At 34.5% G+C, this 21718-nt stretch overlaps 1 protein-coding gene across 5 annotated transcripts in view; it reads right to left on the bottom strand.

Moving 5' to 3' along the window:
- Gyf (GIGYF family protein Gyf) overlaps positions 1 to 21515 on the bottom strand; it is a 47632-nt gene extending 26117 nt beyond the window's left edge. For 3 of the 5 annotated variants that reach the window (XM_073075171.1, XM_073075174.1, XM_073075173.1), the window contains exons 1-13: positions 21391 to 21515; positions 15897 to 16369; positions 5511 to 5646; positions 5271 to 5422; positions 3765 to 4036; positions 3534 to 3642; positions 3341 to 3450; positions 3080 to 3219; positions 2479 to 2870; positions 1909 to 2404; positions 1648 to 1836; positions 1412 to 1561; positions 844 to 912 (exon numbers count right to left, since the gene is read on the bottom strand). In XM_073075171.1, coding sequence (XP_072931272.1) covers positions 844 to 912; positions 1412 to 1561; positions 1648 to 1836; positions 1909 to 2404; positions 2479 to 2870; positions 3080 to 3219; positions 3341 to 3450; positions 3534 to 3642; positions 3765 to 4036; positions 5271 to 5422; positions 5511 to 5646; positions 15897 to 16309 — 2628 coding nt within the window. In that variant the 5' untranslated portion in view covers positions 16310 to 16369; positions 21391 to 21515. The remainder of the gene's footprint in view (positions 1 to 843; positions 913 to 1411; positions 1562 to 1647; positions 1837 to 1908; positions 2405 to 2478; positions 2871 to 3079; positions 3220 to 3340; positions 3451 to 3533; positions 3643 to 3764; positions 4037 to 5270; positions 5423 to 5510; positions 5647 to 15896; positions 16370 to 21390) is intronic. The other 2 variants (XM_073075172.1, XM_073075175.1) reach the window with 2 other exon arrangements.
- Between the last annotated feature and the right edge of the window lie 203 nt (positions 21516 to 21718).

Genomic DNA, 21718 nt, shown 5'->3' with positions numbered 1-21718 from the left:
ATATACATGAAGAAGATACGTGTACCAATCGAATTTATGTATAAAGAACTATTATTTTGCTGATGTCTATCACCGGTTAATAATAATCAATATTAACCAAGTTTTATCCTTGTCTTTTTTTTGGGACAGCCCTCGTAGATTCTTGGTAACTTTTCATTACATCTCGAATAATGAATCAGAAAAAACACAATCAAAGATTTAATTTAATTTAACGATTAATGGTGATTTCGTTTCTCAATTATATAATTCGTAATTTTATTTATAGGTTAAAAATATAGATAAAATGTATCTTTGTTATCTTAAAGGCTCAAATCCATTAACTATGTATATTATGATATAATTATAATAATAGCTTTTGGGTTAGTTAGGTTAGCAAGTCAATAATTGCAACTAGGGAAACAATACAATAGGAATGTTAATAATATTAAGTCGTTTCCTATTGGTCTTGCCATGGGTGTTATATAAAGTTAGATCGCATACATGTCACAAGTACGATTTTAGTTTTGGTTTTCAAACTTCCTCGAAACCCTGAAAGTGGTTTGAAACTTCAAGCAACATTTAATACCACGTCATAAACTTATTGGTGATTCAACTGACTGTTATCTTAAACAAATCAGAGATGTAGCCGTTAGAGCTGCGAAATTGACTTAAAAAAGATCACTTCATCGTCTACGTAAATAGTCAATGCTTCGAGTTATGGGACAGCATATATGAATTTTTATAGTTGCTAAAATTTGAAATATTTATCAATCAAATATTATTGTTCCATTTTATATGACCAGGATTATCGAGCGTCTAAGGTAACATACGCCCTTTCATTCAAGTTTATAGGCTGTAACTTACGTCTATTCCCATCCCTTGCTGAGGGCGCGTGTCGAAAGCGGCCGACATCGGGAACGGTGAAAGCATATCCTGAGCAAATACATATGTATGAAATGAAATGCGACACACACACTCACATACACTCAAACACGTACACGGGGACCCCCACGCACAAACATACACACAAATACTCTTATTAGTTTAAGACTCTTGATGAGTGGATTTACTAAGTTAAACATGAATGCTTGAATAGGTCAATTGAGTACCTACTTATGTACATAGCTTCATATATAGCTCCATATATTCAATATTTTACGATGAAGTCCGATACTCTATGGCAAATTAAATAAATATAGGAGCTTCGTCCCTGGCGTATAGTTAATAGAAGCATTAAAAGTTAGCAACTGTCGCCTAAATAGGATATGCAGGATAACAGGAACATATTATTTTATATATTAATGGAAGTCCTAAACACCAAGCAGGGTTAATTGATCATTGTGACCACAGTTTCCTACCAGCTCTGCTTAATCCAAGTAGTAAATGCTCTTCGATCATTGCAGTTGCTCTTTAAATAAATAGATGTACTTACTAATTGAATGAATGGCACGACGGGGCCGTAGGAGCCGAGAGGACGAAGATGAGTTTCACACGCACGACGCACCATCAAGCTGGGGCTAAAGAAACCAGCCCTGTACCAGTTGTACATCTCCTTAGAGGAGAAGGGTCCCTGGATCACTTTCTGTAAAACAAAATATGTTATAAACACAGTCGGCTCTTGTTCATATCTCCATTTCAATGCAAGTCAAGTGACAAAATAAAAATTACCTCCGGATCCTCATAGTACCACGCGTCCACCAGGTTGGAGTCAGGAGTGATCGGCGGATGAGGCTGTGGAATATTACCGTACATGGACCCGAATGGGGCCTGGGATCCCGGGTGTTGTATGGGATGCATCGGAAACATGTTATTTTGCGAGTTGTGATTTGGCATCGGGATCTCGTTGTTTTGCATCGCCTACAAAAAAAAAAAGATTAATTAGCACATATTTGTAACAACTAAGAAAAATAACGGAAGCACTCTTCTTACCGGCTGATTATTTGGAGCCATGAATAATGAGGCATTGCCGACATTGGCGCCTGGCAGCATTGGCATTCCGCCGCCAGGCTGGAAGCCGAGGCGGGCTTGCATCCCGGGGTTAGGAATCACTGGTGGTGGAACATTCTGCATCGGCATCACCAAGTTATTGTTCGCCGGTCCCATTGGCAAGGCCAACGAAGAATTCAAGGCGGAGTTGTGCATGCCCACATTCTGCATCGGAGGATTCATTGGATTCGGCATTCCGACATTTTGCATTCCTTGCATACCGCCCATTTGTAAAGTCGGTGCTCCCTTGATCGGCATGCTGTGGTTCGGCATCATTTGATTGCCCATTTGAAGATGCATGTTCGGATTTGGCATCCTCTGATTCACGCAATTAGACGGATGTAGTCGACCTATCATCGGCGTTTGCAATTTGGATTCCTCAAGAGTCATATCAAATAATTTCTCCACAAGTTTATCATCAGGTGCTTCGCGAGATTCACTAAAAATAAATATTCACTCACAAAAATGTATAGGTAACAAAGTGTCTTAAAAAGTAATTCACTAAGCACTTACTTGTCAGACGACTGATTCATCGGAGGCAGTACGTGAAGCATTTGCAATAAGCCCATGTTACGCTGCTGTCTGTCAATGGGGCAAGGAATCAAGTGCTGATGTGGCTGGCCCATGCGGCTATTGGGGGCCATCATCATCGCTTGGTAGTTGTTCCTGTCCTCGGCGGAATCCTCTAGATCGATGTCAGACCTCATTAATGCTTCGAATGTACTATCTTTGAATTGACTTGTAAAGATGCTATTCTGATTAGTATCTTCACTATTAGACTCATTGCCTTCGGGAGATTCGGGAGGATCGAGCGCTTCCTCCTTTGATGAAATTTCGTCAAGTAAATCATCAGAGCTTTGTTTGCAATTAGGATTGGCTCCCTCGCCAGAACCAGTAGAACCAGTCTACAAAATAACGACATATCTTATTTATTTCTAATTAAACGTGTTATGACACCGGGACAGACATATAGGATATATGCTTTCATATTCAATTAGTTAAAAGCTGTATTGCAAATTACATTAAATCACGATGTATAATTCTTATTAAGCCCAAATAATACAAAAATAGCAAAAAGTTTAATACAATATGTATTAGTTGCAATCATGTTTACCTGAGTGAACTTTATGTCACCAGTGTCAAATTTTTTAGTCGATAATTTCTTAGCCTTCTCTGAAGCCCACCACTCAGCCGAACCTTCTTCTGCAGTTTTGGATCGGGCGAAACTGCCGTGGGTGTGAGATCGTGCCAAAGCTGGAATATTTTTTCTCAGACAATCTTTATTGTATAAGGACGAATATAAGGATTATCTACTATTACAACATTAAACATAATGGAAGTAAAACAATAAACCACACATCAAAGCAAGCCTTACGGAATGATGTTTCTTGGCTCTTTGGTAGATTAGAATCATCATTGCTATATCCATGGAAAGCTCCGGATGAATCAAACGTTCCTGCACCAGCTTCTGCGCTATCGACGGCCCTACAATATAAACACGATATGATAGTTATGACACAATACGCTTAATGTCAATATTTGTTAAAATCTATTATTTATTATTATACCATTCTGGCAAATTATCATCGTTATTTTGGGCCTCGTCCATCCAAGTTCTGCGATTTGAATTCCATGATTGTTGTCTTTCTTGATTTGGTCTCTCCCCCCATTCGCGATCTAAAATAAGAGTACTAATATGAGACTAATGTATTATTTCCCGTACTGGAAAACAATCGAAGCATGTATATGCATCATATATTTAAACAAGAAAAAGAAAATATATTTTATTATTTACTAACCCCACTTTTCTGCTGCCGAGCGGTTCCTTTGGCTTTCTAATGCACGCCATTCATCACTTTCATCTCGAGTGTGAGGTTGCCGCCAATTGGTATTGTTATTCTGCCGCCTTCGAAACATTTTGTTTGGAGTCCACTCAGCTGTCTCATTGGTGGTTCTGTTCGGGTTGGCACCACCATTACCGTTATTCCAAGGTCTCAACGAGGCATCCTCTTCTGGCCCGGTATTGTAGGTAGGCATTCTGGTATTATTTACGTGCCATGAGTTGTTTCCTCTACAACATGTTGTTATGTTTAAATATACAGGGTGAATTTTTAAAACGGGCCTTCAGGGCCAAATCCGAAACTATAAGGATTAGCGAAAAATGCTGAAAGGAGTTACGAGGCCGATTTTGATAAAAACTAAAACTGCATCATTATTTTTTTAAAATAACCTTTTACCTAGCCGGGAATCGAACGAGTTCATTTTGAAAAAAAATGCACCCTCTATATTATTCCACTATCTGATAGTGTTGCTTATAAGGATCAAAATCTGGAAAGTAATGATAAATGTCAAACTAAAGAAAAAGCCTCAATTTTAAGAAAATACATATTTTTTCATATTAATTTGGCAGTTAAGTTCCCACCATTCATCAATTTAAACATTTCGTGTATTAACATTTTTTTGGCTCAATGTTTCTAATCACTCGAAATGGACGTTTTGTTACCCAATAATTTATATTTTTATGTCCGACTTAGCTAAGGTTATTTTAGGACCATTAAAATAGATTTACTTGCTATGGGCGGAGTTTCGTTTAATACAGATGTAAAGTTGACAATTTGCGAGAATTACTTTTTAGAGTCAAATCAGAGTGATTACCAAAAAAAGAGATATAGAAAATCATATTTAACGTTGAAACGAAGTTGTAAACAACAAACAATAAGTATTTACTATTTAATCAGTTATCTATTTTCATTAAAAAATAAATCCTAAAAACGGCGGTAAATTATTTGCCAAACTATTACTTTCTCATACTAAGCCGTATGTCATAGTAATAACATCGAATAATTAGTTGATTAACCAACAAATTCTTCAATGGTATGACTTATGTCTGTTTCTAAAGAATTATACATAAATCATTTGTTATGTATAATCCTTAAGGATTAGTATGTCAATGTATGGAAAAATACGTATTTTCTTCAAAATTTTCCTTTTCCTTTAATTTGTCACATAACATTACTTCCCAGAATTTGATCCTTATAAGCGACACTATCAGATAGTGGAGTAATATAGAGGTGTCATTTTTTTTCAAAATGAACTCGTTCGATTCCCGGCTAAGGAAAAAAATATTTTAAAAAACTAATGATGCAGTTTTAGTTTTTATCAAAATCGGCCTCGTAACTCCTTTCAGCATTTTTCGCTAATCCTTATAGTTTTGGATTTGGCCCTGAAGGCCCGTTTTAAAAATTCACCCTGTATACAAAAATTATGAAAAGAGAAAACAAAAAAGAACTGCGAAGATTTATCACCTGCCAAGGGATGTTTGTCGTACGAACGGCATTCGTGATCTTCCGCGGGCTTCATTGATCCCTCCTCTCCCAACGGTCCCACCACGACCCAAAGTATATCTTTCTGCCGTTGGAATTGCCCCAATAGGAGGACCACCTCGAATATTATCCCGCTAAAATGTACATGGATCATTATAAACGCTATTTTATATTTTGTAGTTAATATCATTAAAATAATACATTTATTAATCGCCGACTTACTACATCTTCTTCAAATGTACTGTTAAGTGCAAATGGCGGTTTGCTTCTCGGTTGATATAGTATATCAAACTGTTTCAATTCATCCGGGGACTCCTCTGAGCGATCATATAATGCCAACATCTCTTCTCTACCATATCTGGAAGTAAGCTAACTTTGTACACGCTTATAACAATACAAAGGGCTTAATATCAACGTTTAAGAATGAGACTTCGTAATGGTTGTTCAATTCACGTTTATTTTCATAAAATACAGTAGGCCCGCGATAGTCTGACGCGTCTTATAATCCGACAAGCCAAATATTAAAGCTAAACCTGAACGGCTCCGTATCGTCGACGTCTTGACTCCGATGCTTATATTATTAACATGCATAACGATAAAAGCATGCATAAATATGTTCTATATTTAATTGTTTAACTCAGAACTCTTATAACGTATACAATATACATATTACATTACACAAGTACATATTTAATTATCTCATTATATTATATTATTATTTGAGTTTGTCGGATTAGAAGGAAGTCTCATTTTCAAAGAGGTCCGAATTACAAGTGGTCGGAAGCGGTACTATAATCACTGGAAAGGCTAAATAAAAGTCTTACAGGCAAAGAAGCTCCTTTGCTCGAGAGACTTTTAGCGTTTACAGTGACGAATAGTCCGACAAATCGTTAATCCGACATCGCCTTATAAAACGATCGTCAGATTACTGCAGCTCTACTGTATAGGTATATTTTACACTTTCATTAGTAAGTACGAAACCTATCATCTGCGTTAACATTGGGTGATGAATTATATACACAAAGATTTTATGCAATAATCATCCTAACCATAACCCATAAAACTGCAACCATGGGACACGTAAAATCGAACCTGAATAAAATACCTACATGTAAATAACTATAGTGTTATATGCGTTATGACCCTCATAACAGTTATTTCCAAAAGAGAAACATTCATTAAATCCATATATCGAAAAATATGGTTTCGTTTAAACTGATTTAACATGTCTGTGATTTAGAAATAACTCCATTTTAATTTACTTAATTACATTTGCTTCCATGTTAGCAAAACTAAAAATCTTTAAATATTTGTCAAAAACTTACTGTATCATACAATATTAAATGTTACACTATATGATAACTCCGTGACACATTTTTTTAAAGAGATAAAAGTTCCAAGCGAGCTAACGGTGAATGATCACTGCCGCCCATGGACATCTATAACTGACTCCATATACAATGGAGTCAGTTATAGTTATATTCTACCTAAAGCAAATAAGATGCATTGCCACTCCTGACTAAGATGGTAGCCACATTATATATGACAGCTGGCATTCATACTCTTCCACCGAAACGCAATATCTATTTCACACTAAAAATAGGTGATGATGTTATATGTCCCAGATCAAACTATACTGCCACCTATCAAATGCTACCATTAAAAAAATGTAGATATAGGCTAAACTTAGTTATATGTGTCAACTTAAAGTACTTAACTACAATGTTTCAACCTTTAATAAGTAAAGATACTTCACCGCCTTGAAATTGAATGAAGCCACTAAAAGGATTTATCAGCTGTTTTTGAATTCTTGACTAATACACATACACTAATAAACATAGTTTTAGAGAAAATTTACGAATAAATAACTAATACCGCGTAATTCACATAAGAAATAAATAAGATTTCAAATATTTTAGACAAATTTTAGCACGGAGACGTGGCAAAACTTTTTTTACGCAACTATTTCAATTCTCAAAACTGGTTATATTTTCTTGTTAGGGGGTTTTCTTGTTAGGTAGTAATATTTACTAATCTATGGCTTCAACATAAAATATAAGATACAAATTTCCTAACTACAGTGGAATCCGTTTATAATGACATCGAAGGGAATTGACAAACACGTCATAATAAGCGGACGTCATACAAAGCGTTTCGTGAAAAAAAACTTATATAAATATGTACTTTTGTATTTTAATAGAGAAACATAGCATAAATAATCAAAATAAAAATTGCATGTTAATCATTTTCAATATTGCTATTCAATTAAATCGTGATAATAATTCTGCAGCCTTTAATGCCTCTTCTACGGGAGGTAATGGCTCGACTTCCTCTTCCTCATCACTTTTGAATTGTTCCTTAACATTCATGTTCTGTACGAGATCTTCATCGGTTGGTGGTTCGGATGAGAGGAGAGCGCTATCAATGTCAACATAATCTTTCCACATTTCCGGTGCTGCTAAAGTATCTGAGTTTAGGTTTCGTGACCACAAAGATCAACGAACATTACCGAAGATGTAAAAAAGCATTTCGTCATGTTGGTCATTAAAACCGGACATAATTTATCGACAATGGGTCATAATAAGCGACATGTCACTGTAAGGGAAGTCATTATATCCGATTTTTTACATAGAATTTTATATGAAAACCAAACTTCGCTGTGTAATTACGTCATAATAAGCGGTTGGCCACTATATACGGAGTCATAGTAAACGGATTCTACTGTATTTACATTTAATGTACATTAGTATCATTAGTTTACAAAGATAACTATTGTTAAATATACTAAGTATCTTTGTATCACTCATAAGTTCACAATATATTCAATAATATTATAATAGCAACATAGCATTTTAATATAATAGCTTAAACAATATAATTATCACAATATCAGCGTTTACAACGATATAACAAAATCAATATCAATGTGACCTATATAATGAAACAAGGTTGACATCGACATAAACAATGCGTGCTTGCTAAAACAATAATCGTGACTGAGACTCATCTCCATGTGACAATCGGAAAACGGCGGAACAATCGTGGAAGTCCTATAACTAGATGTATATTTCATTTAATACCATAATGTTATGATGGAATTTGTCACCGTCCCCCTTCATTTTTATTTGCAGGTGCCGTAATTATAAAAAAAATATAACCTTTGTCGCTCCTACGATAAGAGATAAATCCAACGACTTCTTATTTGTAAAAATTTGGATTTAATTGAAAACTGAAACTCAATTGTGCTGAAGAGCGTGCCAACGGATAAAACATACATATGCTTAATAAACATGAGCATCCTTCCTGCAGTCTTCCGCACAAAATAATAATATTTTAATTAACCTTTGATCTTAAAAAACGTATATCTATACGATACCAATAACTCTATTAGAGGATGATAGCATTCCATTAATGGTACAACCACAATGTCACCGTAAAGTTCACCGCGCATCACAAGGGAATGGATCGCCGATAAACGACATTACATGTAAAGTGAAATATAAATTCAGTGTAGGTGACATTGGTGAACAATGAAAAATATAGGATATAAGTGCAATCCTTTACATCCAAGTAAAATAATTGTTTAAAAAAATATATATGTATAGGGTGGATAGATACTACCTAGTACCTACATCTGTATAAATTTTACAAAAATATTTAGGTATATTCACAGAGATTGCGAACACGAAAATATAATATAATGCAATAAACATGATAGGCCAAAATACCATAACAAATATTTATAGATGCTCATGGAATTATTGACCCCAAATGTATAAAAATATAACTTATAATAAAGTTATATTGTAAGTGTAAAGTAGTTATGGACTGCGATTTACGCTTCGATCACTAATAGGAACATTAGTGATCGATGAATTGACGTAACAATTTCCATGATATGACCGATAGTGACAAAATCATGCGAGCAGATTAGTGCAGTAACGGCGATATTATAAGGTGCTTCCAATTAAGACGATTTGAGCCGTACTGCTTCCGCAGGACAATCGGACGGTTGTCATTTTGCACACGAAAGTTTTACATAGAAAATTACATTACATTACAGGTGCCACGTGACACGATTTTGTTTGAAAAAACACCACCGTCTGTTCGCAATACGTCAATCGTCCTGCCAAGTGCGGCAACCATCCGGCTTAAATCATCTAATGAAACCGCCTTTATTCAAAGCTTTGAGCGGCATCCCCATAATGTTATCATGCTAGCATAATTTTTTATTTATGGAATAAGCTGAATAATTACCTGGATGTTAAATGGATCCTCAATGGAGATTATATACACTGCGCGAAATAACCCACGTGTCGCTTTTCTATGTCCATTACATTATTTTCTATGTGACAGATCGTTTTAATGTTGTTTAAATTGAAATATAATAATCGAATCGACATAATTATAATGCAATTTATAATCGATTTTGTATATTTTCGATTGCGTCTTATTTCACGTTCACTGAGAATCATTATATGATTTTGATGAAGAATAATAAATAATTTGCAGAAAATACCTTTATTATTTATATTTAATTAACATTCATGTACTCTATACATTCAAGAAATATAAAAAATTATAGACGTGAAAATGTCAAATAGAAAATAATATATCGGAGTATAGCAATGATCTGTGACCGAAGTAATAATGTCCGTATATAAATGTATATACAAATACCCAGAATAAAAAAACCCAACGCGTATTCCTTTTAAAATGTAAGTAAATATCTATCAATAGCATGTTAGCACTGTTAGAGCAAACGCACACCGGCGGGGAGCAGCAGCAAGGAAAGCAGCAAAGTAAATCTTTTTCCAAATAAAATATTATTTTACTATTATAAAGGTAATGTACGCAAATAAATTACTCCACATTGTCTGGTTCAATTATGGTTGATTATATGAGTTTTAAATTTTAAATCACAAGGGAACTGTCCGCCGGTCTGCGTGTTCCCATACTTCAATAAAGTTGTGCCTCGTACTAAATCTTTCTCATAAAATCCTTAAAACTAGTTATTACTAAATTTGTGAATGTCATAAATTTTCAATCATATGTACTCATAAATTACATTAATTAGATAATTTTATACGTGATAAATATTGGACTACATCTTAAGACTCCGTTGTGGTCTTAATCGAGAATCAAAAGAGGAAGTCCTATATTGAGCTATCCTTTAATTACTTTAAACGAATTCAGGTGTGGTACCAACCTAAGCAACAATGCACGTGTAATGACGGTTATTTAACCACAACAATTAAAGATTATTTAACAACAGCGTGAAAACCGCAACAAAGAGGCGAGGTTTTAGCTTGTGTAACTCTTTAGAACTTCGGTATGAAAACGAAGCCTTATATGGGCCATTTTTATGGGCCATTATTAGACTTTAAACGAATTCAGGTGTGGTACCAACCTAAGCAACAATGCACGTGTAATGACGGTTATTTAACCACAACAATTAAAGATTATTTAACAACAACGTGAAAACCGCAACAAAGAGGCGAGGTTTTAGGTTGTATAACTCTTTAGAACTTCGGTATGAAAACGAAGCCTTTTATGGGCATGGCATTATTTAAATTGTTTTATCCAGTTCAGGTGTGGTACAATTCTGAAGATGTATCCACGTAAGAAAAGTCATTTAACAAGAACAAATGAAGATAACATGAAATTCTGCTACAAAGAGACGGAGAGTGACACCAGTAATACGAGTAATTTTTGGTGCATGTTTTAAGGCCCAGTTGTTGCCTTAATCAGAATGTTAAGAGAAGAAGATGAGGTCCCATTTGTGCCATCGTTTAACTTTCACAGAATTCAGGTGCAACCTGAGCAACAATCCACGTAAGGGTCGTCCTTTAACAAGAACAACTAAAGGTAACGTGATAAGTGCGAAAATGAGACGAGAGTGACATACGAGTAATAAATTTTGATGTACGTTTTAAGAAATCGTTGTGGTCTTAAGCGAAAATCGGAGAGAAGAAAACAGAGGTTCACTTGGAGCCACCGTTTAAAACTGTTTAAGCGACATCAGTATGGTATCACCCTGCCCAACGATCTTTGTAAAGAAAGTTTGTAAACAACAAATGAAGATCACTTCAAAGCTGCGACAAGGAAATGATAGTGACGTACCAGCAGATTTGTACAAGCTCTGGATATGTCTCAAGTTTTATAAATTTTACTTAAGGAAATTTTGTGCTAGTCAGAAAAACTAGAATTAAGCTCAAGAACACTGTCGCCACGACTGAATTCGCGTAACATTATGGTACTTTAATCTGGTTTCAAGATACTTTATTCTGCCATAAAATACTTTTAATTATTATAATAATAAGTGATTTTATTTTTACGATCACAAAACCAATAGACAATCTCAAAATTTCTGAAGAATTATGGAATTCAGTATTCACTAAGCATTCAGTAAGGAAAAATACTTGAAAATGTTCAGTTTTTTAATAGATTATGATAGATTTAACTTAACGAGCAAGATTTTTGTGACGTCAAAGATATGTTTCAATCAGTTTGAGTCTTCGTCTTTTGGTAATAAAAAAGCACATAGGTAATTATGAGTTTGAGTATGCAGCATTTGATTGTGATAGTTTCTCAGAATTACGAAATACCTGAACATCCACGGCTAACTGCAAGACTGAAGCGAATGCACCCGCATAAACTGTCAAACGACTAATTAGTAATTACAAAAAGGAGAGATCGTAAACTAGAGAAAGGGAAACACACAAATCCCAATGATTTTTACGGCCTTTTTAAGTAGGTAGCACTTAATTGCGCTAAATGTGAATCCGGCAGAAGACACGCTCTTCCATTAAGATCAAAACCAACTATAAATTGGTGCATGCGAACATCCTATTATATGTTGACCATTATCAAAGTTTACAATTCTGTACTTATAAAGACGCTTTCTAAACTCGGGGATGTGAGTAACACTAAGAAACCCTGTGTGCAATGAAAACACACAAAGACGAATACATAAAAACCCAGACGCTGAACAGAAATCTAAATTCTGTGATCACTGACCTGACTGAGATTGACCAGTGACCACTCCGCTATGCGGTTCATCAATATGACATTGCAAATGGAGTAGAAGCTGGCATTCAGCGATAATGAAAGCATTTAACCGTAATACTACGGAAATATCAATTCATGAAAGTCAATTCGCCGTCAATTCATAAATCTCTGCTCAAAATCTTTCACAATTTGAATATTAAGGTACAGGTCACAAAGGACAGTATTATCTGGCCAGGCGTGGACACAACGCTAATTTAAGTTCCCTTATTTTATTTTGACGAGTTTAACGCATTTGACTATTGCTAGCAGTGCTAGCTTATTTGCTAGACACTTAGCATCTCAATGCGAGGTACGAATACCAAGCACGCACCCTCTAATTTTATTATTTAAGTAAAGGAAAATATACGCGTAAGTGTTCTTAAAAAAAGAACTTCTCAAGGGTGCCTAAAGGCGACTACGTCACTAACTCGCACACTTCTGCACCAAGTCCAAATAATATTTACCATTTAAGGACGGTCACAAATGCATTGCTTTCCTTGAGAACTAAATTAGAAGTATAATTCACGTGTCTCATTTTACCACACCCTTAAAGCCGAAAGAAATACTAGGCCAAACTGAAAGTTTTTAGAACTGGCCACTTATAAACATTATATTAAAAAAATAAGTTTAAATTTTAAAAAGAAAACTTTACCAATATTTAAGGTATATATTTCACTCATTTGCCATATGTTTTACGATTTGGCGGCAAATTGAAAATTGTTTGTGCACGTCAACATGAATATTTATGATTTTTTATGAATTTCGATGTCATTTAAGTCAACAAGAAAGTTATGATTGACTTCGATCGGCCTTTCACGATGAAGCCCCATCTCGTGCCACAGTTTACAACTGGTTTAATGAATTTAAACGTGGTCGCACTAATCTCACCGATGATCTGCGTGAGGGACGCCATTCTTCAGCGACGACTGAAGATAACATCAGTGTTGTGCGGCGTATGATAGAGACTGACAAAAGAGTGACCTATCAGCAGATTCGGACAAGCCTATGCATTGATATGAGTCAAGTACACAAAATCCTCCATGAACATTTAGCGGTCAGGAAGCTTTGTGCCCGCTGGATGCCTCATAATTTAACCGAGGCCCAAAAACTCCGCCGTGTTGATTGGTGACGAGAAATGATAAAAAAATTAATGGAGGAGACTCAAATGCTGTGTTCGACACAGTAACGGGTGATGAAACCTGTATTTATTGCTATGATCCGGAAACCAAAAGTCAGTCTGCTCAGTGGGTGTTTCCTACCGAGGAGTTGCCAACTAAAGTGAAGAGAGTTCGAAGTGTTGGACAGAAGATGGTGGCGTCGATCTTCGGAAGGACAGGTCATTACGCGACAATTGTGTTGGAGGATTATAAAACGGTTAATGCAGAGTGGTACACTAATAATTGTTTGCCACTTGTCTTGGAAAAAGTTCGCGAGAAACGACCTCGCAGCAGGATCCCCCTTCACCACGACAATGCACGAGGCATTGCACACCGCCAGGAAAACGATCAACTATTTAGCGACCTCAGAAGTGGAATTACTGAGTCACCCGCCGTATAGCCCCGACCTCGTACCCTGCGATTTTTATTTATTCCCGAAAATAAAATAAATTTTCGAGGAAAACTTTTACGGACGCCGAGGAAGCAGTGGCTGCGTTTCAAAAGGCCGTCGAAGACACCCCCAAGTCCGAATGGGCAAAGAGCTTTTCTCAGTGATTCTATCGGATGCAGCGATGTATTGATGTGAACGGACACTATTTTGAAAAGTTATAATAAAATAAATAACTTATTAGTTTGCTTAGTTTTTGATTTTCTAGGAACTTTCAGTTTGACCCTCGTACACCTTAACCCTAGCTTCTGTATTTTATTAGGAAAAGTTTGCTGAAGCATTTACAATAAGGTAGAACACTCTAAAGTTTACACTTACAGTATGTATCCACGGATGGCCAGAGTGTCCATTCAAAGTAGAAAATGTTTGTTACAGGTAGTATACAAATAACCACGCACAACACTTATAACATCGAGGGCAAAAGCATCAAACAGAAAACCTACCATCAAATGGACATCGAGTTTAGTAGGTACTAACTAATTTCACGAAAAATGGTACATTAAACTTGTACAACTTTCGTATATTCCAAAATGTTTAGAAATGGAACAGTTGTTAAGTCGAATTATAATTTGATGTCATTTTATATTCAACAACAAATATAACATATCAATTTAAGCAGCAATTTAAATAACTGCTCAAATTGCCTTAATAGTATTTATCAAGTAATAACCTTATAGTAACACCCTTAAGGCTTTACCGTATGTACTTACTAAACAAAGAAATTGCCATTTAAATATAATTATGTTTAGGGCAATATAGCATATTAATATGATAAATAACGATTTGGCTTGCCAAAGATAAAATAATAAACATAATCTTTTCAAAGATCAGTTCATCCCTTTTAATCTGTATCGAGCAAAGCAGACTTCATGGACTGCGTACTTGATGCTCTACCAATTATTCTGGTGGCTCATTGTTGCTCATTTTCCTCTTCTAAGCGCAGACAAGGACGTCGCCAAAGGGGGACTGATTCAAGATTTCCCCCTAAAGGCTCAAAAGACGTATTAAACATTTAATATCTACCGTTTAGCTTCACTAATGAGCAGTTTCCCCAAAGAAATGCAAAAACCATCGTTCGATACACAAGTTCCCTCCCCATTGGATGTCTACCGTTTGTCGTCGATAAGAAGCAGTTGCCACAAAGAAATGCAGAAACCACCCCATGGATGACCGGCTGACGACGTCCTTGACCGCAGACCCGATATCCATGTGTTGGTAGGTCAGTGTATAAAATGCAAAAGTAAACTCATTTTTATGAAGCAACATTAATAGCATGCCAAAATAATATTAAATGCAAACAAACCAATGAAACTGTGAAAATGGTTTTGAATTTACATATTTTAAACCTACAGCTAACGTGTATTTTTGTATGTGATTATGTAATTACGTTATTTTGAAAAAAAAAATGGAATATAGACAAATGACGTGGATGTAATTAGCACGGTAAGATTTTAATATAAAGTAATAATATGTAAATATCTCCAAAAATCAATGTTCAGTTTACCAGCTTCTGGAGCTGGCTTACAATGGAATATAAAAGTTTCTGCAAAATGTATATCTTAAATTAAAAGGCAATACTATTAAGTAATATGCCATTTTATTTCAAATAAATACCTGTATTAAATTTGTGATAAGTGTTATAGCATGTCCTTAAATATACTCATATTATTCTCGCTGGTAATGTGACTGGTTGTATGTGTTACTTATATGTAAGCAAAGTGGATTGTTACGAGGCCTTCGACTCCCTGGCTATGCGCAGGATTCTAATTTACTCGCCATGCACATCATTCAATTATAAAATCCTTCACTAGCTCAAGGTTCAACACGACACTCGTAACAAGGATGAAACTTTGCTCTATTCTTGCCCAAATAACTATTAACCCTGTGAACTACCCCCTTTGCAAATAAAAGTGATGCCCTCGATATCTACGTGGGTAAGTACTATTCACTCACCGAAGTTTGGCCAGTAGAACTTTAGGCACGGTGTTGTTTGTTTTGTATCTTGGTATTGCACCTGTAGATGGGCCAGGTATGGGCGGTCCGCTGGCTATAGCTGGGCCGCCGGCATTGGCGGACACCACTGGTATGCCTGCCGTAGGCGTTGCCATGGGTCCTGTGGGTGCCACTGCCCCGGGATTAGGACCGCCACTCGCACCTATATTTAACGCGGCCATTGCCCCAGGACTGGAACCGATTATCGCCCTCGCCTCTTGCCCTGCACCTGGACTTGGAGACCCTGGGGTGTTGTTCATCGAGCCAGGTGGAGTGTTCTGATTATTGGGCCCAGTTCCTCCGGCGCTCGGCTCACGTGATAGATTGCGAAGCCACTCAGGTCCAAACTTTATGGGGTTGTTGCGATCGCCCATTCCGATATCTTAATATATTTCAAAGATGTTTGAAACACCGTGTTGACGATGTAGCAGAAACTGAAATAATCAATTCACTTTAATATGTATCCAATGTATAGCATAAAATTATAAGCATTGATTATAATAATACCATTTCAGCAGTTAATTAACATTTTTAACAAGTTACATATAATGTATAATGTCTACATTATATATCAATAATAATGTGATTTACAACTAAGAAGTAGGAGAAGATTACATGTTTTATTTACGATCACAAATGCTCAATGCAAATTTTATAAACAAAATTAACTTATTATAATTAATTAACTCTTAAAACGACTATGTAATTAGCGTTTGGCAGCGTATGGATTACTAAAATGTAATCCATGCGCTGGATGAAAAATATGACGAGTTTATCTTTACAAGTGCTAAGCATAAAAGTTATCATAGCAAACACATTTAGCATCGCGTATTCACGTTCATGATCAATGCAATTATGTTTTGTATTTTAAAACCCAATGCTCTACGTTTGGCTATGCCAATTACAGTGTTTAAACACTAATTTGCATTTGCAAGCGCATCACATCACATTAAAGCTATTCGCTGAATGTTTATTACATGTCAAACGTGAAATGAAATATTCAAATAGACCGAAAGTTTCTTATAGGTTTCATGTCAATATTATAGGAACTCAATTTAACATGAGAAAGTAGAAGGCTAATTCCTAATAAGCTAATGATTTTCATTTTTTTATTACTTATTCCTCATAGGTTCTTATTCATCGGTATAATAACATAAATATCTCTTCCATTAAAAGTTTATTTGTTTGTTAAAAGTTGTATTTAAATAAAAGGCTAGCGCAATCGCGAGTGTTCGCTGTATGGCACATGTTTAGCGAATATTTCACATTACTTTCCTAATTAACAAAATTAAATCAGCAAGCTCGCAAGTGGACGTAATCCATACAAAATTTAAATACGGACAGCATATTCCCAGACACGAACCCCGATAGTTTGCGAGGGTGAAACAGAGCGCGGAAACTATCGAAGGAGGCGAACGGCTGGCTATAAATGGCCCTGTTCACTCCACTTCTATTTAATATCCCCCTCGAAATAGATTTTTAAACTGTATCTTTTTTGATTCTTAAGGTCTAATTTAAGCAACGGCAGTGCTTAACTTTTGTGTAATAGTTGTGTTTATAAGCTTAAGAATGAAAAACGCTTTATAGACCCCAATTAAATACCTTATAATTACGAGAAAGGTCATAGATACTATTACCTAGTGCTTCATGAATGCCTTATGTAAGCAGGGGATATTATTTACAAATTTTTAATTATTTATTTTTTTATAAATATAAGTAAAATATTTGAATGTTTAAAGAGCACAATACAGATTGTACCTTATACAATATGATCTTTTAAAATAAGTAAACCCATTCTTATAAGGTAAAAACGGGTGGAAGGAATTTTTCTTCAATACAAGGAATAGACTGTCGTAGAACGGCTAGATTAAGTCGCTGGCATTAATTAATAGAACTGTCGCATCTTCTCAATATAGCAGTTATTTCTTTAAAAAATATTAATACAAGTACTCTAACACAGCATTAAGTTCTTCATTCATCATTCTTTATCATAAATAATATGTAATACATAAAATATTTATGCAGGGGACGCCTGCAGCAACCTCTTTATTTTTTAATATTTTAATAGACATTGTATATATCTTACACCTCTTATAAATGTAATTTAAATAAGTGGCGATATTACAAAATACGTAAATATATTCATATTGATATTGATATTTTTGTAAAGTTTGAATACAAAATGTTACTTCTCAATCAAAAACGCATCTGTGTCCTAAATGTTGATCTTTGTTATAGTTCACAGATAAAACGCAAGCACGCATAGCATTTACTTTATAACATATAACTGTAACTGTAGGTAAATAAAAACATGTAGGTATGTTTTTATATCTATCTCTTTCCTACAATCTTACTTTATATTATACATCTGTTCATTAAACTTGTTATTTCTATAGGAAACAAATTATCATCAGATACCATTTCAATAACTCGATACATTGTTAATGAGTATGTTAAATAACTATGTTTGTTTAAGATAAGTTTATTTGCAAACTACAGACCATTTTGATTAAAAAATACATTACAGATTCATTGACCTACATTATTTAGAGTAAAAAAGTGTTGATGTTATAAAAATATGAAAACATCAATTTTGTCATTATTACTATAACACTGTTTTTTATATTAATAGGGGATCCCAAGCTGTTTACTCTATAAAAAAAATCAGAAGAAAATTTAGGTAAAGATTGTAGATTTTTTCTAATAGAAACGACTATTTCATTTTTCCGAAAATTTCATAAGTAAACTACTTCAATAGAATTAAATGCGAGTATTTAATATTATATTATATTTAAGACTATCATAGTATCTAAAAATATTTTTTTGTCAAATTATAATTTCTTGACTTTGTTTTCATGAAAACAAACGAACCATCAAATATTGCTTAGGTCAGGTATTCTATGTCAGTGATAAAAGTTTGATGTATAGTCTACCACCATACACACTTATAAAAACATTGGCATTTCTTCACATTTGACTGCTAGTATTAAAGTGAATGATTACCAATTTTCAATTAGCACATCTTTAATTTCCAATAGGATGTGAAAATAATATAAATAAAAATGTAAGTCAGCATATACTGGGTGAGTGTCATCCTGTAAACTCATTTTTGTTTTTAAACTCAGATTAGTTCTTAACGATATAAAGTTGAATCCAGGCACCAGTCTTTTTTTTTATTTTTGCATAATATAGAAAATTTAATCATGTTAATCCAATAAGATTTAATGTACTGGTAGTACCTTATTCCAATAAGATCCATGCAACCCTCATATTATTGCAATACTCACCGCAATTGGGGAAGCCAGGAGTTCACTCTGTTTCGATGTCTATAGGCAGTTACAGATTGTACTGATTAAAATAATTGATTACCTCATAATAACATTATTATACTGACTGCTGAAATGGTATAATTATAATCAATGCTTATAATTTTATGCCATACATTGGATGTATATATTTTAATTACTTAATTTTTCTGAAAGGTTATATATAGGTTATTAATCATGACTTACAGAATACACAAATCTATAACACACAAAGACACAACTCAAAGAAACCGATTATTACGACAAATAGATTACAACCCCATATTGTATTGTATAGATTATTTTATATTTTGTAAACAGAATATTTATTGAATATTTTTCTAAATCATCTAAAGATTTATTAAAAAGGAGAAAAGAAAATAAATTCTAGTGTAATTTAAAAATTTAATTATGTTTAGAAGATTAAATAAAGCATTGTTTGTGTTATCATAAGCTGTATTTATTTTTCCTTTTTTCATTAAGTAAGAAACAAAGTCTTGTTGTTGTTGTTGTTGTTGTTATGATGAAAAAGGGATCAGTAATTAATTATTGGTAATTGTAGGTTTCGATCATTTGAAGTTACACCATTTATCGTGTTAGTTACACTATTTATAACTCAAGAATGGCTGAACCTATTTGGCTGAAAATTGGTGGAGAGGTAGCTTAGATCCAGGAAACAGACATAGGGTACTTTTTATCTCGTTCGACCGCGTTTCCGTGAAGTAATTTTATAATTCAAGAACTACTGAACCAATTTGGCTGAAAATTAGTGGAGAGGTAGCTTAGAATCAGGAGATGAGCATAGGATACTTTTTATCCCATTCGACCGCATTGCCGTGAAGTCATAATAAGATGCAAATGCTTATAATTTGCTAAACGTGATTTTGTCAATGGTTAAGTATGGTTGAAAATGATTTTTTTCAGAAATATATAATCTTCAGTAATTTGTATTCTCTTTGAATCAATTTGTTACCGTGTGAATACGAAAAAGAAATTATTTTATGTAGTTGTAAGCAAATGTCAATGGTTGAGATGGACGCCCATTTGCATGTCTGTCTGTTTTTGGATTGTTCAATATATATACTTTCAGTCTCCGGCCCACAGTATAATGTGTAATTATTAATGATGTCCCATTTTAGAATTGTAATCTATAAGCATAATGGAGGTGTAGGTTTTCGGGAACAAAGAGAACACCAAAGGCAACAGGCATCTTTGTTTTTTTTTATGTGTATATCCTAAAGGAAGACCTTGAAATTAAAATAGGCTCCAGGAAGCAAATTTCAAAGACCATCTTCGTTACCAAAGATCATCGTCTTGACGATTCTTTTTGTTTAGGATATTGTTAGATTTCTTTTTAACGCGGGTGAAGGCACAAGGCACAGCTAGTAATTTAATAATTAGACTATTTCATTTAATTTACCTATGACCTTATCAGTAACATTATAATAAAACTTGCCACTTTTTACCTGTTATTCCAACACCAAAACAAATTGGTAGTCACAAAATTGTAAACTTGTTGACAGTGATTTGAGAAAAACATGCCTATACTGTTATTTTTAAACAACTCTACATTGCAAAATGTATTCTCATTTAAATGTGCATACTTATTAATCCGATTCCTCAGAAGTTGTTTGTTTTCTTTGAATTGAATTGCGTCTTTGGTTTTAAAAAATAATATCGATCATCACAATCCTACAATTGGAGACATAGAAAATACCTCATACTATATGAAAACGAATCTTGTTCAGCAATCCCTTCCCAAAATCCCATCATACTCTATCGTAGGCACAATCACACAAAGATTAATAAAAGAATATACGTACTCGTATTTTACACACACCCTAATTACAATAGTATACACTCCGTATTCATATGTAGATTATATAAACTTATTTTAGTTAATAATTTAGTTGGAATCATTCATCAGTGATGACATAGCACTCATAGATGTGATCATAAGCGCCTCGTGTTAGCAGCAACTGCACCAGATTGAAACACAATCCAAGACTCGGGGAATCAAGGTGGCAGGCAGAAATCAAATTTATCACAGTTTAACACCAAACTGTACAGATGCAGCGCGGCTTCGCCCGCCAAAATAGTTTCTATCACACATAAAAATTGTACATATTACGACATAATATAACACTTACCTTGTCTTGAAAAGTGATTTACTAATAGACGCACGAACGAAGCGCGCACACGACAGAGAAATATGGCCGCCCAATCTCTCAAAGTAAGTATAGAATAGAGTAGCTATACAATACGTCAGTCAACGCATGCACTCTAGCAACCAACCCATAAATTTATTGTGATTTTTTTTTGAGTTCGCTACAAACAAAGATTATTTATTATTCATCCTTAATTTTACAGACATATTATGGTAATGTGTATTTCGCTAGTAATAATTTACTTTTATATAATTAGCTTTAATCAAAGCTTTATCATGAATAATTTATTTTATATATTTCAATAAACTAA

This window comes from Epargyreus clarus, unplaced genomic scaffold (assembly GCF_041222505.1).
Source record: "Epargyreus clarus isolate Ecla_fem2 unplaced genomic scaffold, WU_Ecla_fem_2.2 ptg000007l, whole genome shotgun sequence".
NCBI classification, from domain to species: domain Eukaryota; kingdom Metazoa; phylum Arthropoda; class Insecta; order Lepidoptera; family Hesperiidae; genus Epargyreus; species Epargyreus clarus.
This window is presented reverse-complemented; position numbering and strand designations above follow the sequence as displayed.